Below are 18298 nucleotides of genomic sequence, written 5' to 3' on the forward strand. Positions count from 1 at the left end.
GGTCTTGATTCCAGATCCTGTGCTTTTTTTCCTGATGAAGTTTTTACAAGACCTACTGAATGAGATTAGTTTTTCTCAGAATAAAATAACTCAGAGGCATGCACCATTTGTTGGTGACCCAAAACCTGCATTCACAAAAAAGGCTATCAAATGAAGAATTATTAAAAACACTCCACAAACACAAACGAGTATTTTGTAGATAAAATTAATGTAGACAGCAGTGATACAAAGAAATAACATGTAACAAATGTTCAGTTCAAATAAACACTATGCAGAACTATATTTTCAGAAAGATGCCAGATCACCTCTACTTTTAAAACTCTCCTTGATAATAAAGACTATCTTTGAACAGTAAAGATTTGCCATAATTTTACTCAGTGCACAAGTACATGCATAAAGATCCTTTTTAAAATGTATGCATAACTATATTATAAAATATAAGGAATATTTTTCTCTCATCTTAGCTATAAAATATTACCCTAGTAAATGTTTACTTCTTGACTGAAAAGTAATTATCCCAGTGATTTCTCTACAACACCAAACTTGTTAACATGTTAGTTACATACAACTTCATAGCATCAACAGATTTCAGAGGTTGGTTTCCAATCACAGTTTCAGCACTCAGTTGCTATGTAATTTTGGGTAAGTCGCTTTCCAAATAAATGATTACTTACCTAAAGTCACTGTCTCTATTGAAATGAAATAAGATTATCTGACTTCCCATTTTACAAGGTTGGAATCCAAAGAACAGAAAAATACTTTGAAAACCGTTAAGGTTATGGCAAACATATAAATCAGGAAAATAAGCCAATTTTGGGGGGGAATATATATATAAAAATATGAACTTTAAATTATTCCTTTATAGGGACTCAATCTTACTATTATGGAATTGCTTAAAAGACTTCTCTAAAATAGAATTAAACTAATGCAGAACTTGCTAATTAGAAACGGTTTTTGAAGTGTTAAGTGTTGAACATTTACTGTACTCCCTAGGTGACTTTAAGAGACAAAGAAAAGGTATTTTTCCTATTCTCATGAGATCTATGGCCCAGGGGAGTGGAAGAGACCTGAAAAGTTAAATGAAACACCCAAACACTTCAGTATAAAAATAGAAGGCATCTCATTAAGCAGTAATTGATTAACAGCTAAAAGAAAGTACCATTGACTGCTTTGAAAGTTAAGAAGATTACCTTAGCTTTATCCTTTATTCACGTGTACTTCACTTATGTTCAGGTTAATCATTCAAACAAAATACCTTCAATTCTATTCTATACTGGTACCCCTTTCCTTGACTTGTCCCAACAGCTCTCTATCCCTAGCCAGAGTACCCAGTCAACCTTCTCAGATACTATAATTCTAGGCATATACATTCCCCAAGTTCCCAGTATTCAATAAGCCTTAGGATCCAAGATGAGTCAATTTTCTAACTTTTGATTATGCTGTAACCCTTCACATAATCAAACAATAATCACACGGAGTCTGTCAAGGCAATGTGACTACTAAAAATGTCAGTAAGAGCCCATATTCCACCTCTCTCAACCGCTACAGCCAGACACTTGAGTAAAAAGCAGTGCAGAGTCGTGAATAACATGACACAACATTATTTCAGTCATCAGAAAATAAGCACGCATTCATAATCCATCTGTTCCTAAATCTTAACCTCCTTCCATCTAGTCAAATCAACAGTTAATAGTGTAAGACCCCCATTAGGTAAGAGAGGAAAAAGCAAGCAGAAAATCTACAAGAGTTATTTAACATCTCTAGAACTATTACAATTAAATGGAGATGTTTCTTTAACTCCTGCCATTTTTAAGTATTGTCAGAAGCCCACCATTCTCTAAGAACGCTTTCTTAAAACATAATCTAACCATTATCTTGGTAATTTGCGACTTCCTTCTAGGAAGAAATGGTAGGGAAAAAAAGAAAAAAAAAAAACAAGAAAATCTCAAAGGCTCAAATAAGTTTGAAAACCACAACCTTTAACTATATATTGAAGAACAACTTTGGCAGTATTAGAGTAGAGCATCCCCAGCATTACAGATGTTGACAGAATACTGATACTCATCCCCACTGTTTTACTTCATCCACCTTAGTGTGTGATTCAAAAATTATTTTCTATGTGTACCAAATGAGAAAAGGTTGGGAATACATTAAAGGAGTTAAAACCTCAACTTCAAAATACTCTCCAGTGAAAAAGCCGAAGTCTACCCTTACTTGATGTTGATTCTGAAGACTATTTCCTTTTTATCAAGTAATCAAATCCTGTACTACATTTCTATAATTTGTATGTTTTAAAAATAGTTCTTCTTACAGCTTAAGTCATCTTCTCAGCAGCAATAATATCCTGGCGTAAGATAAAGAAATCTGAAAACTTTTTGGGTAAGGACGTGGTCAGAGCAGCATTTGTGTATAGTATACTTTTTTCCTAAGCACGCCAACTGAAATCCCCAAAATATCCATCTCCTAACTCCCTTCCATGCTTTCTCTTCGTAGCATTATCACCTTCTAATACAATATGCAATTAATTTAAGTATTTGGTTCTTATCTGTCTCTCCCAACTAGACTATTATATCCATGAGAGCAGAAATCCTTGTCTGCTTTTTTGTTCACTGCTCTATCTCCAGCACCCTGATCAGTACCAGACACAGTAGGCCCTTGAAAAATAATTTATGAGTGAATAAACAAATTTTGTAATTTGGTTGCAGTTTTATATGTAGTTCAGTTGTTTTGAAGAGTTCAATTTTGCTATTAAGGGGTGGCTGGCTGGTTCAGTTGGTAGAGCATGCAACTCCTGATCTTGGGGTTTTGAGTTCGAGCCCCACATTGGTTGTAGAGATTACTTTAAAAAAATAAAAATCTTTAAAACAAAATTTTGCTATTAAGATGGTCAGGAAAAAATTTTGTTCACCAAAGACAGAATAACCACAAAGAAGTGTTTCAAAAAGCTTGATTTATCTACATTAAAATTATTTTTCAAGATTCTACCAGAAAACCTGTATCAGATATTTCAAAAATACAAAAAGGATTTAGTTTTAATTAAAATAGGAAGCATCAGTTTTCCATTCCTCTAATCAGAAGACACAAAGGAATAAAGGGTGGTAAGACAGTCAGAGGTAATACTTGGAACACAGAAAAATGCAGTATTTCACTGGCAAGTAGGTTTTTTTTTTTCCATTACTTAAGTAGCCATGTAAAATTCAAGATTATCAACATTCAGTTCTGTACTGACTCAGTTCTGTACTCATTTTTTTCTCTTAAAAACGCAAATCTGCCTTTTTTCAGACCCTTGAAGTCTGAATCTAACCAGCTAATTAGTTATCCCTGTATTTTCTTGTCAAATATAATCACAAGTATTGTGGATTTTAACGATAATTTTCAGTCTTAAAACAGTTTTAATCTTAATACAAATAATCTTAGTCTTATACATCTACTATTCAACTATTGTTCCACAGTTCCTTTTTTGGGCTCAAATGACGAAACTTCTCTAACGTCTCTGGGGAGACCAGTGTAAAGTATGTTTCCTCAAATTGTTTTTTCCCTGCACCGTTTTTGTGACATCCCTTCAAGTAGGAAAGTTAGACATTTTTCTATTCTGCAGGAAAGTCCAGAGGAAGAAGCAAAGGTAAAAAGAATATCGCAAGGAAAACAGGCTGAAAGGGGACAGGTAACACAAAGGCACAGAAGTAAATGTGAAGCAAATATGTGTGCAAAAGAGGAAGATGCAGAAAAGAGAAGAAAAACTGTTCTCGCCTAGAAATGAGGGGAAAAAACGTAGGGTGGAGAGGATAGGAAGACTTGCTCATTCTTCCAGAAACAAATGCACTAAATCCTTCTAAGAAAAACGTAGATCTCTTTAAGATGTTAAAACTCTAAAAAGCACTCAGCTGCCACTCCAAACAACAGTTCTACCTTCTCTTCCTACATGTTCTCATTAGAGCTAAGTCTTCATCTGTAAAATTAAATGCAAGCTATAGATAATGCAGAGTCAATCTCTACAAAACTGCAGTTGTGGTTGCCATCTTCGCCTGAAAAAAAAATTCAAACTCCTTGGGTTTGGGAAAAAGAAGTATATTAAGTTGGAAAGCCAGAAAACCCTGAACTGCTAAGTCAGGTAGATAAACGCCTCCTACCAAACTAAGATTCCACTAAAGATCTAGGGAAGAAGGGCAAAGGACTGTAGCCTTACCGCGACCACAAGGGTGGGGCACCGTAGGAAAAAAAATTTTTTTTGAGGGCGAGCTATCCCGGAGGTATAAGGGGGCTGGTGACTCAGATCTCGGGAAGATGGCATATTAGGCGGCAAATGATGTTGATGGGCCATGGGCAGCTTCGGGAAGAGCGACAAAGTGAGCTGCCAGACCAGCGTTCGTGGAGAATGCGAAGACTAACAGAGAAAGGTACCCACGGGGCAAAGGATTAAGAGTCAAAGAAAGGAGAGCCGAGAGGCCGAGCAGTCAGGGAAGCTGGGCGTGGGAGGCCTGAGTAGAGGCCGCGAAGAGCTTTTGCAGCCAGCCGCCCTCTCTCGGAACGCCTTTCAGCTCCCCCACACTCAGCCCCTCTCAGGGCCGCCCTTGCCCCAGCGACACGGCGAGAGCAGCTGTTTCCGCCCGGCCGGGGACAGCGGAGAAGGCATCCCTGGGGCGGGCGGGCAGGCCAGCGTCTATTAAGCAAGAGGTGATTCCGAGACCACTGCCGCCGAGTCAACGCCAAACTTCGCCCTTTCCTCCTCTTAGCCTCTTTATCCCCCAACTTCCCGGCCGGCTGGTGTCCGCTTCGACCGACCGAGGACCCCCCTCCCCCGCCCTTCTCGCCACCTCTCACCCCTCCCCAACGTCCTGAAGCTCGGAAAGGACTGGCCACCAGGACCGCTCCCGAGCCCGTCCGGGTGCCCCAGAGTCCCAGACACCGCCCCCGACAAAACGCTTGCGTCTTCTCGGCGGCTCCCTCGCCCGCCCAGATGCTGCAAACTCCTCTCACCTGCATTGACGCCATGATGGAACCATCCCCCCAAGGCCGGCGAGGCCAGAGACGCAGGGGGCGGAGCTGCCGTGCTCGCGTCACGCCGCGGGGGCCCAGCATCCTGGGCGCCGGGGGCGGGGCCTCCGGTGGGAAGGGGACGGCGGGAGGGGATTGGCTGGCGCGCTGGGCCTTAGGGGGGGAGGGGCAGGCGGGAGCGCGGTAAATGGCGTTGTTGGTACCCTCAGTCACATCCAATTCTCTGGCGTCCGCCGCTACCTCACCTAGCTATTCCGGTCGCCTAAGAAACGCCGCTCCTGGTCTGACCTGGCCACGGTTGTCGTTTTTTTCTCTGTATACCGTAAGATCTTGATGATCTCCAATCCCGTGGGTTTTTCTTTTTGTTTTGTTTTTCCAACCACAGGTGTATGGTTTGAAGATTTTTTTTCCCTTTCGGATGTCTTCTCCACACCACCATGCCCACTTTCACACCCTTCGGGCGGATACCACTTTCCGTGGGGCTGCATTTTGATCTTTACGGTCTGGAAGGCTTCTCATATTCCTAATTTGGGAGAGAAAGACACAGATTTCTTTGTACAATGAGATGAGGATTGAGAGCAAAACAATACATTGATATTTTAAAGGCAAGGGTAGATTTGTAGAGCTGAAACTTATCTGAAAGGGAAGAGAAATGTTTGAAGTTTTTCTTTCGTTCGTATGCTGTTGTCTACCCTTTACCCCAACCTGTCAGTTTTAAACTTCACCGGTGTCAGTAACAGTTATGGTTGTTATGGCATTCACATTTGTTTAGAGATTTGACCCTAGACGTGATTTTTTTTTTAATGTAACAATGCATCTTGTAGTATACACTTAACACCTTCTATAACATCTGGACTTCTCTTCAGCCTGTTTCATGGCAGTTTTGCGGTCGTTCGATCTAGGGATGTATTTGAATAGGGAAAGCTGAGCATTCAGAATTTATTCTGGGAATGCACCAGTTCTGTCAACATTTATCAGGAGCCACATTTTAAAAAGCTATCCCAAAACTGAAGATATCATTGGTTAAGAGGAAAATGGAAGCCAAAGGCTTGCACCTCGTGTTCTTGTGCTATCTTTTAAAGATTTAAATGGCTGATACATTGAGTAGAAGGCTTTTACTTTAGCAGAACAAAAGCTTAAAATCTGTCATTTTATTAACTTGGAGCTCTTTTTAGAAATTTCTGTAAGATTTAAATTATAAGAGCAATGTGGGATATCATCCTTCCCACTCAAAGGTAGCTCATTATGGGGGCCCCTGGGTGGCTCAGTCAGTTAAGTGCCTGACTTCAGCTTGGGTCATGATCCAGGGGCCTGGGATTGAGCTCCACATGGGGCTCCCTGCTCAGTGGAGAGTCTGCTTCTCCCTTTCTCTCTCCCTCTGCCTCTCCCCTGCTTGTGCTGGCTCTCCCTCAAATAAATAAAATCTTAAAAAAAAAAAAAAAAGATCATTATGTTCTCTGGGAAATTCCCTAATGTAAAATGTGTTCAAAAAGGAAAAAAATCTTTAAAATACACCAGTTATCCTATAGTATAATATTAAACCAAGTATTATTATAGAGAAGAAGTTATATTGGTTTCCTTTTTCCTCTTAGAATTCTACCCTATTGCCAGAAATGGGCTGGTTTTCCCTTTGTTGTGCAAAATGACGGTGTCCTTGGGGAATGTTTGGATGCTCTTAGCAACAAGGAATCATCTGGTGTCAGCTCAGTTGTGTTGTCAACATTTCAACCGTGAGTAAAACCCATATATCCCAATGAAAGAGGAAAGCTTTTCCATATATATTTTCTTCTGGAGATCTTTATCCCTATGATCTCTGAAAATTGCTCCAGAAGATCAGGTTTTACCATCTAAAGTTCATTTTATTTAAAAGTTGATTCTTCTTAAGGTGTAAGTAACATCAGATGACCCCACAAACAAAGCATTATGACATCATCAGAACCAACAACCTGCTATGACATACTGATAAGAAAAGAGAGTTAACAGAATTCTTAATACTCCTCACAGCAGAACCAACATCTGGTCCCTTGGGCTTTATGTGTGTTAAAAATGACCTTGTTAAAAAGTCAAATGTTTTAACTATACAGTGTTTGAAGACAGGCTTACATATTTCCTTACAGTGTGGGGCTTACTATCACATAGGCAATAGGCAAAATGTCTGACAATACCAAAAGTGGGGTGAAGCTCTATTTAGGAGCAAAATTGGACAATCACTTTGGAAAACAGTTCAACAATAGTAAAATTAAAATTTCCCATACCCTTAAAGAATCTTTTTAATAGCACCATTTGCAATAAAATACACTTAACAGACATATTAAGCCAACGCAGTCATGTTAACTTTGTTTGGATCCTGATTCAAACCAACCGTAAAGAAGATATTTTTGAGACAACTGGAGAAACTTAAACATAAAATGCATATTAGATGATATTAGGGGATAATTATTATTTTTGTTAGATTTGATAATTTTTTGATTTCCACATCAATTACAAATGGCCATCATGTTCAAGGAGATGATTCTCCCTCATCTCACAAACTACCCCCTCCTCCTCCATCTCCATGGAGGACAAAAAAAAAAAAAAAAAGAGGGCATACACAAGCTACTTATGTGCCTGAGGTGGTCCCCACCAATGCAAAAGTAGAGCCTATGACAGAGAGGACTAAAAGCAGCGAGACTTTCTGGGAGAAAAGGGGAGGAAATATGGGAAACCAGAGTCTAGTAACTTGAAGAACTCACAAAGTGATCACTGGGCAAATGCCACAATATTGATAATATAATGTGATTTATGAATGTTTGAGTTCTAGTGATTCACTAGACTGGAGAGTTAGGAGCTATCCTATGAGAATCCTCTTGCCAGAGTGTGAAGAGGCAGGGTTGAGGAGTCTTTGCTTGAGTCTATGTCTCCACAGATGGTTTGTTCATAGTCTCCTACTGGCTGATCTCATCAGAGAAATGTAGGCAGTTCAGTAACCATTAGCTTGTTAATTGTATGTTGAAAAAGGCACCAAGCTAAGAAGCCAATGCTTGTAGTCTTGTTCTAGCTCTGTCATTAATAAGCTTGGTCAGGGCTCTTAATCTCTCTGGGTTTATTTCTTTATCAATAAAATGAGCAAATCAGACTGCATAATCTTCAAGTTCTCTTCCAGATTTCAAATTCCATGTGCCTAGTAGAGATCATCAAAAATTTAAATGATATGTCCAAAATACTATCAGAAAAAGTCTAAGATAAAATGCAATGGGAATGGTGTACTATTTTGAATTTCAAAATCACATTTACAGATATACTAGGAATGAACTTGACTTCATTGTAATTTATGTAGACACACTGGGGGGCCTTAGTTAACAATTTTAAAATGCTAATGTAATCCAGTTGAGCTATAGATGGGATTTACTGAAGTAGCAAAACTCCAGATTCACAATTTAGAGTGGTACTTTAAGAAAAGCATAACCCAAACTAGTCATTTCATGTGAATCTCCTAATTAAGGACAAAGAAAATTAGCAAAATAACAAAGGGTTTATATGTGTGACCTAATCTGTGTGACTTATTCTAGATGTCAAAAATAGTTGATTCACATACATATCTGGCTTGTAAATAAAACTGTGAATCAAGAGAACTTTGTCTTCACTTTCTTCCCTTTGCCTATCCCTCTAACTAAAATTATTTTCCCCAGGTCTGTACTCCTTGAGCAACTTCCTTGTTTGCTTCTCCCCTAAACCTCTTATCAGACATGTTCTTAGCAAGTTATTCTTTTTGTCCATGGACTCACTCCACAGAAAAATGTGCATATTCATGAAATTTTGTGTTTCAGGGAGGTACCTGACCCTCAGAAGTTCATCCATCAGCAGAAATGTATAAATCTCAAGATAAGAACACCTTTACTGAAGAGGTAACCATCACTATAGATACCAGCTCAATCTCTTGACCTTTCAAAACCTGTCTTTTAAGTAGACATAATTTCATAGCTCTTGTTTTCTTTTGTTCACTTTTTTTTTTCCTGTCTTTCTGAAAAGCAGGGTGCTATGTGAAAGGCTCAGATTAGGAACCAGAGGAGTTAAATGCTTGCCTTGATCCTTCCAGGGGTGACACTTATGTTATTTAACAACAGATGTGGCACAGATGTAGCAAAGGTACCAACCAGGAAGAACAGAAGCCGCTCAATGTTGGGGCAAGGGCCAGGATGCTCCTTGCCCTGTGGACCAGATAATGTAATTTGATCATAGGGAGGCCTGGAGTGATTCAGAGAATTGAAAGGTGATTCTTTTGGGGATTTCAGGGAAGTGGCTATTTACTATTTACTATTTACACTATTGAAGTATTTCAGTGTTTTTTAGAACAGACATGTTCTAAAACTGGATTGTGGTGATGGTTACCCAACTGTATAAATTTACTCAAAATTATTGAGTAATTATTATGGGGGAAGTTTATGGTATATGAATTATACCCCAAAAAGCTATTTATTTTTATTTTTTTATTTTTTAAGTGATCTCTATGCCCAACATGGGGCTCAAACTCATGGCCCCAAGATCAAGAGTCGCATGCTTAATGGACTGAGCCAGCCAGTCAGCTCCCACCTCCCCAGTAAAGCTATCTTTAAAAAGGAAAAGACATTTCAAGATTTTAACACACCCATACCAGTACATTTTGGCTAGTCTTTGGACTGGCTCTCCCATTAATGGTATGAGACTAAAGGCTGGTCAGGTATCTCCCTGCATCTGGATTTTTTCATCTGTAAAATGGAGAGTCAATGATTTCTTCAAAGCTTTCCAGATAAGTTATTTTCCTTGTCAAAAATTCTATAATTGTTTCATCATAATTCATATTACCCTCTTTTGACCTGCTCATAAGGCCTTCATTGCCCCAACACATTGCCCCTTCTTCTACTCCTTAGGAGGGATGGCAGCCCTACTGATTTTGTCCTTGCCAGATAGTTCTTTCTCATCCTCTGATCTTACTTTCTGCCTTACTTCCCCATCCCATTTTTGTGCTCCCTTTTGCCTGATCTCTTACCATGTGTTAGAAAAGGCACTAGACTTAGAATCAAAAGGCCTCCATTTGAATCCAACTCAGCTACTTTTTAGTTTCACGACCTGGAGTTAGTCATTTAACTTCTCTGAATCTTGGTTTCATCATCTGTAAAATGGAGACAAAAATGCCAACACATGGTTTGTGGTAGAGTCTAGGTGAATCATGGATGTGAAGGAGTTTTGTGAACTGCATAGGATTATATAGGTGACAGGCAATAGCTAGTTTTTCTTCTGAATTACTCTGAGTTCTCTCTCCAGTGGGCAGGTGACATGTTGGCTAGAGATAAGAAGTGGGGTATGTGTGGCAGTGACTGAGAAATACCTATGACACGATCCCCCAATTTCTTGTGAACATAGAACAGTCTGGTCTATGAACCAGACTCTGCTTTGAGCTGAGCTTGCTATAGACAAAGTTTCAAGGTTGGGATGTTGCCTCTCCCTGCCCCACCCAGTGTCCTTCCCCACATGTGGCATCTTCCCAGACCTGCCTTTATTAATAACAATAATGATACCAGCTACTTGGGATTGAATATTTGTATGTGCCATATAGGCAGTGTAAGAGGCACTTGTATTTCTTGTATTATATAATCTTTAAAGCAGCTCTATGAAGTACATAAAACACTTCTCATTTTACAGGTAAGAAAACAGACTTAGAGAGGCTAGGTAATTTGCCAAAGTCACACAGCTTATGCATAACCAGAGCAGAATCAGAATTCTACCTTGGGAACTCCAACTGTCTGACTCTACGGATTGAATTCTTTAACTAGTATACAGTATTGTCTTTCCACATCTATTCTCTTAATGACCCATATCAATGGAGTTTTAAAATAAAAGTAACTCTAATCAAATTGATTCATTTTAAACTGTGAAACTTAATAGGCAAGGTGGATTTTACTTTTTACCAAGAATATCTGATGCCCCGAAATATATCTATGGTGAATTTTCAGACAGTTTTTTTTTTTTTAAAGATTTTATTTATTTATTTGAGAGAGAGAGAATGAGAGAGAGCACATGAGAGGGGTTAGGGTCAGAGGGAGAAGCAGACTCCCTGCCGAGCAGGGAGCCCGATGCGGGACTCGATCCCGGGACTCCAGGATCATGACCTGAGCCGAAGGCAGTCGCTTAACCAACTGAGCCACCCAGGCGCCCCTTTTTTTTTTTTTTTAAAGATTTTATTTATTTATTTGAGACAGAGAGAATGAGAGAGAGAGCACATGAGAGGGGGGAGGGTCAGAGGCAGAAGCAGGCTCCCTGCCGAGCAGGGAGCCCGATGCGGGACTCGATCCTGGGACTCCAGGATCATGACCTGAGCCGAAGGCAGTCGCTTAACCAACTGAGCCACCCAGGCGCCCGAATTTTCAGACAGTTTGACAAATTTTTTTTTAAAAAAGGGACAATTTTATCAAAAAGCATATATTGAATGCCAGACACTGGGGATATAAAGATGAGTAAGACACAGTCCCCATACTCACATTGCTTACAATAAGGAAAACAGATGAAAGAAAGGATTTTGATAGAATATGGAAAAAGCTACTTACTGGCTATTAAGGGATCCTAAGTGGGGGGCACTTGGCCTTGCCTAGGAGCTAAAAACAGCTTTCTGGAAGAACTAAGGCCCTAGCAGAGGTGAAAAGGGGGTAGAAGAGAGGCATTCCAGGCAGAGGGAGCAGGAACTGTGTAATTGGTGTCAACAGGGGATTACAGTTTTGTATTTCCCAATAGAAATTGATGGAAGGAGGTGGGAGACAAGAGGTAGGCAAAACCTGGTCATGGAAGGCTTTGTTGGTTGATGAGAAGGTTGGACTTAATCTTAGAAACCATTTACCAAATTTGAGGTATTTTCAGATGGGTAGTGGTAAGGCCAGATTTGTGTTTTGGCATGACTTTTCTGGTGACTGAACAGATTTAATCAGGTAAGATCACAAAAGAAAAACCAGAAAAGGAGGCCATTGTAAGGATCTGACAAGTGGTGGATGAAGGCTTGGACTAGGGCATGTACAGAAAGAAAAGGAAGGACTCTAGAGATATCTAAAGATATTTAGTTTGGGGAACAGATAGGACTGAGATTTGTTGAATGCAGGAGACAAGGAAAGAGTTGAGTGCCAGGTTTTTTTTTACTTGAAAATATAAGAGTTGGTAGAGATAGAAGGAATAAAAGTAGAAGGGGAAGAAAAAATAATTCATTTTGGACATGTTTCAGGATTTTAAATTTCCTATAGGAATCTGTCATGCCTTTTTCAAGTGAAAGTTGTAAAATCTATCTCAGATGAGTTCACAGAGGCTCAACTGATATGGAGGGCTCTTTTTCTGTCAGTCTTTATGGTGAGCAAAATGGCCACTAGTCTTTAGACTCATATCCAGCCTAACAGCTAAGTATCCCTGGTGGATAGTTCTAGCAGCAAATATCTGGGTACAGCTCCAATTGGCTTATCTCTAATCAACTCTACCTCTCAACCAATCAGTGATGAGAGAGGTGAGGTACTCTGGTTGGTTAGGCCTGGGCTGACTCTTGTCTCATGGGTGCCAGTGGGATCAGCCCCACTCAAATCACCTGTGGTATCTCCTAGAAGAAGAAGCTTATACTACAGTGAGGGGAGATGACACAAGAAATGCCAGAGGGACAAAAAGGACAGAGTTCGCTACCACACTTAAAGGAAATATATTCAGCAGGCAATCTTACATCAGAGACTTAAACTGGGAGAGGGTAGGGAGATGCTTTCATTTAAGTGAGGTTTTGGATTTTTTTTTTAAAGATTTTATTTATTTGACAGAGAGAGACACAGCGAGAGAGGGAACACAAGCAGGGGGAATGGGAGAGGGAGAAGCAGGCTTCCCGCTGAGCAGGGAGCTCGACATGGGGCTTGATCCCAGGACACCGGGACCATGACCTAAGCCGAAGACAGACGTCTAATGACTGAGCCACCTAGGCGCCCCAAGTTTTGGATTTTGATATAACATTAGATGGCCTGAAAATTTTAATATTCTTTTTTTTTAAGATTTTATTTCTTTATTTGAGAGAGAGAATGAGACAGAGAGAGAGAGCATGAGAGGGGGGAGGGTTAGAGGGAGAAGCAGACTCCCTGCTGAGCAGGGAGCCTGATGCGGGACACGATCCTGGGACTCCAGGATCATGACCTGAGCTGAAGGCAGTTGCTTAACCAACTGAGCCACCCAGGCTCCCCAAATTTTAATATTCTTATGACAAGATTGTTCTTATGACAAAGGGGCTGGAGAAGTTCTGGCTCCTTCCTAAGATTCCATCCGGGGCAAAGAAAGCCCAGGGGCAGGTTTGGAAGTTCAGCGGGAAATAGCACCACATAGTCTAGCTCATTCAGGAAAATGATTATATTTGAAACCATGAAAATAAAGAGATCACTCCAAGTGAGGATTTAGGAAGAGAAGAACATGTTGCTGAGATCAGAAGCCAGGAGAAGGGGAGTGGCCTAAAAGCCAAAGAGTCTTGAACAAGGAGTAAGTAATCAGTTATGTAAATTCATCTAAGAGTCTTGAACAGGGAGTAAGTAATCAGTTCTGTTAATTCATCCAAGAGGTCTTGTAAAAATTAAAAAAAAAAAAGTTCAACTGGACGGGCAATGTGGAGTATATCAATGATAGTCATCAGATTACTTTTTGTTGGAATGAATTGTTGAGTGAACTGGAAAAGGACGGCATAGAGACATTAAGAGGCTTAGTGAGAAGAGAAAGAGGGAGATGAAACTATTCAAGATAAATGCAAGGTCAACAGCCAGGAGAAGTTTTATTTCTTGTTTATTTTCAGAAAGAGATTTGAGCAATTTTATAGGCTAAAGGGAGTCAATAGAGAGGGAGATATTTGGAAATGTTAGCAATATTGGGGCACCTGGGTGGCTCAGTCAGTTAAGCATCGAAGTCTTGATTTCAGCTCAGGTCACAATCTCAGGGTTGTGAGATCGAGCCCTATGTCACTCCAAGTGTGGAGCCTGCTTAAGATTCTCTCTCCCTCTTCCTCTGCCCTTCCCCACTCATGCTCTCTCTCTCTCTAAAAAAAAAGATAGAAAAGAAAAGACAGTGTTAGCCATATGAAGAGGGAGGGCTATGTTGGTCATAATTATTTGGTTTAATGTTGAGGAAGTATCCTAATAGCTTCTTAAATCATAATATCATAAGACTGGGGGAGATATAACTTTAGGATATGACATAGGGTATATGAAATCATAAGATAAACATGGTACATCCTCCTAGAGCATGAATTTTACTGTTGGATAAATTATTTAAAATAGAATATTCTTCAGACTCCTGGGGATTCAAGTACACGCTTAGAATTACTTAAGTGAAAATTTAGAGAATCAATAGGTAAATATTAAACTTTATTCTGTTCCTGGCTCCATTTGCTTAATTGGCTTTATCAAATGAAGCGAAAAAAGAACAAAGAGTTTAAAATGATCAGGGAATGGGCGCCTGGGTGGCTCAGTCAGTTGGGCATATGCCTTCGGCTCAGGTCATGATCCCAGCATCCTGGAATCGAGCCCTACATTGGGCTCCCTGCTCAGCGGGGAGCCTGCTTCTCCCTCACCCTCTGCTTGCTGCTCTGCCTACTTGTGCTCTCCCCCCACCCCTCTGTCAAATAAATAAATAAAATCTTTAAAAATAAATAAATAAATAAAATGATCAGGGAAGCCAACTTTGAAGGGGATCTTCTGGCCAAAGATAAGATGGTTTGAGCAACAAAACAAGTAAGGACTGGAATAAACTGAAGCACATAATTATATACTTGGAAATATATATGTATATGTATGTGTGTATATGTATAGATACACATATATACACCCAATCATATAAAATCATAAATTCATAACAATACTGAAAAGAAACCTCATTGGTCACCTTTGGAGTTTGCTAGGTCACCAAATTCACTGGGGAAAAAAGGGAAAGGGAAAAGAGTAACATTTTTCTGCCTTGCCTGTATAAACTGTATTTCACAGTAACCAAATGATTGATAGAAGGGAATTCTTCAGAGAAGAATTTCAGCTACTGTACATAGAAACTATGAAAGAATAAAAGAATAATAATTGTGCCAACCCTAGTGAAATAATGGAGCCTGCCATCAATCATCAATGGGTGCTAAAGCAATCAGTTTGAACAAAAAGTTGAAGGGGAACTTTATTATGGCTGGATCATGCTGATATACCTGAACCAACTGATCAATTTTAACATAAGTAATAGTGGGACAACCAGATACTATATGCCTCTTGAAGACAATACAATAGGAAGTAATGTGAAGTGGTCTTGCAAAAAAAAAAAAAATCTTATCAAGACTCTATATCTCATGATCAATTTATAGGAAATAAGTATGAGAGAGATGCAAAACAGAGAAACTTATTAAACTGTATCACAAGGCTGCAAACAGCTAAAGTCAGATTATAGGGAATTCTACAGGACAAATGATGGAGTTTCTTCAGTAAATGGCAAAAAGGGAGGTGGAGGAAAACTCACAAAATAAAAGATAAGAAGTTATTAAACAAATGTAATATGTTAACCTTGTATAGAACACAAACTATAAAAAGATATTTTTGAGAAAAATAAAAAATGAAAAAACACAGGCTGGATATTTGTTTTTTTTTTTAAGAGTAGAGAAGAAATGATAGATATGGAAGACATAAAAATACTATTAAATATATAAGTATATAGGCATAGTTGATGGCTTCTGAAGAGAAACAACAAATGGAACAAAAAGTATTAAAAGATACATGGTATAATAAGGAATATATATTTGGTTTTTGTCTCTGGTTCCTGACACAGAGCTCCTAAATCCCTTGGAATTTTCTCAGTGACAGGAGCATCATATGTTAACTCTTGGCAGACCCCTAGATATCTTCAGGATGGGAGCTGATTGCCAGAAAGGCCAAGCCTTGATTAGAACCCCGAAACTTTCAGTCCAACTTCCCAAACTCCCAGGGAGGTGAAAGACACTGAATACTGACTTAGTAAGTGAACATGCCTGCATGATGATATCTCCACAACCCCCCACCCAAAAACACTGAGAATTTTTGGGGTTTGTGAACATATTCCTTTGCTAGGAGGGCAATAGTTTAAAGAGGTTGAATAAGTGTAAAAACCAGAGTTAGCTATGGCATGAATGTTGGGATTATCAGAACAGGAATTTTTTAAAACTATGAATAAATGCTAAGAACTTTAATGAAAAAAGTGTACAACACGCAAGAACAGATGGGTAATTAAGCAGAGAGATGAAAATTTTAAGAAAGAATCAAAAAGAAATGCTAAAGATCAAAAACACTAACAAATGAAGAATGGCTTTGATGAGCTCGTGAGTAGGCTAAACATGGCTGAGGAAAGAACCTCTGAGCTTGAGGATATGACAATAGAAACTTCCAAAACTGAGAAGCAAAGAGAAAAAAGACTGAAAAAAACCCAGAACAGAATATCCAAGAACTGTGGGACAACTACAAAAGGTATAATGTATATATAATAGGAATACCAGAAGAAGAAGAAGAAGAAAGAAAGGAAGGAACACAAGCAATATTGAAGCAATAATGACCAAGAATCTCTCCAAATTAGTATCAGACACCAAACCACAGATCCAGGAAACTCAGAGTTACCAAGCAGGGTAAATGCCAACAAACAAAAACAGAAGCTTAAGCCTAGGCACATCATATTCAAACTGCAGAAAATCAAAGATAAAAAAATCTTAAAAGAAGTCACAGGGGGAAAACAGCCTATAAAAGAACAAAGAAGCCCCCCGCATCAGGCTCCCTGCTCAGCTGGAAGCCTGCTTCTCCCACTCCCCCTACTTGTGTTCCCTCTCTCGCCTTGTGAGAGACTTGTGTCTCTCTGTCAAATAAATAAATAAAATCTTAAAAAAAAAAAGAACAAAGAAAAGCATTATATTCAACTTCTCAGAAACCATGCAAGCAAGAAGAGAATGGGGTGAAATATTGAAAGTGTTCAGAGGAAGAAAACACCAAACTACAATTCTGTGCCTTGTGAAATTATCCTTCAAAAGGGAAAGAGAAATGAAGACTTTCTCAGGCAAAAGAAAATTAAGGGAATTTGTTGCCAGTAGACCTGCCTGACAAAAAATGTTGAAGTTCTTCAGAGAGAAGGAAAATTATATAGATCAGAAACTTGTATCTACATAAAGAAGAGCAGCAAAGGAATAAGTGAAGGTAAAATAAAAACTTTCATTTTTGTTTTTCTTAATTGATCTAAAAGGTAACAGTTTTCTCAAAATGATAATGACAACAATGTATTCAATTATGTATGTGCATAATATTATATATGCTTATGTATAAATGAATGACAGCAATAATACAAGGGATGAGTTAGGATTATTGTGTTAGTATAAATTACTTGCACTACTCATGAATCAATATGGTGTTATTTGAAAATGGACTTGGATTAGTTGTAAATGTGCAAACTAGGGTAATCACTAAAAAACTACACATACACACACACATATACACACACTGCTAAGGAAGGAAAGAAAATGGAATCCTATAAGATGTTCAATTAAAACCACAAAATTGGGCACCTGGGTGGCTCAGATGGTTTAAGTCTTTGCCTTTGGCTCAGGTCATGATCTCTGGGTCCTGGGATTGAGCCCCACATTGGGCTCCCTGCTCAACGGGGAGTCTGATTCTCCCTCTCCCCCCAATCCCCTGCTTGTACGTGCTCTCTCTCAAATAAATAAATAAAATATTAAAAAAAAAACCACAGTAAATATAAATAAATAAATAAATAAATAAATAAATAAATAAATAAATAAATAAATAAAACCACAAGAGGCACACAACAGGAAGACAAAAATAGGAACAGAGAATTGCAACAAGTAGAAAGCAGCAAAAATATGGTGGACATTAATCCAACTCTTATCAATAATCACTTTAAACATCAATGGTCCAAATACACTAATTAAAGACAGATTATCAAGGTGGATCAAAAAACAGGATACAATTATATGTTATATACAAGAAACATACTTTAAATATAAAGACACATATAGACTAAAGGGAAAGGAATGGAGAAAGATATATCTTGTTAACACTAATCAAAAGAAAGCTGGAGTAACTGTTTAATTTCAAACAGAGCAGACTTCAGAGCAAGGAAAGTTACCAGGGATAAAGAAGGGCATTATATCATGATAAAGGGATCAATACTTCAGGAGAACATAAAAATCCTGAATGTGTATGCTCTTTAAAACAATGTCAAAATATGTGAGGCAAAAACTGATAGAACTGCAAGGAGAAATAGATGAATCCACTGTTTGAGACTTCAACACCCCTCT

The 18298-nt window shown here is 38.9% G+C and overlaps 1 protein-coding gene across 2 annotated transcripts in view; it reads right to left on the reverse strand.

Moving 5' to 3' along the window:
* The window catches only part of UBE2W (ubiquitin conjugating enzyme E2 W), an 83260-nt gene extending 78166 nt beyond the window's left edge, over window positions 1–5094 (reverse strand). For both annotated transcript variants that reach the window (XM_081816141.1, XM_081816140.1), the window contains exon 1: window positions 4978–5094. In XM_081816141.1, the coding sequence (XP_081672267.1) occupies window positions 4978–5079 (102 nt within the window). In that variant the 5' untranslated portion in view covers window positions 5080–5094. The remainder of the gene's footprint in view (window positions 1–4977) is intronic.
* Between the last annotated feature and the right edge of the window lie 13204 nt (window positions 5095–18298).

Source organism: Leptonychotes weddellii, chromosome 4 (genome assembly GCF_054177405.1).
Source record: "Leptonychotes weddellii isolate Sample4059 chromosome 4, ASM5417740v2, whole genome shotgun sequence".
Lineage (NCBI taxonomy): Eukaryota > Metazoa > Chordata > Mammalia > Carnivora > Phocidae > Leptonychotes > Leptonychotes weddellii.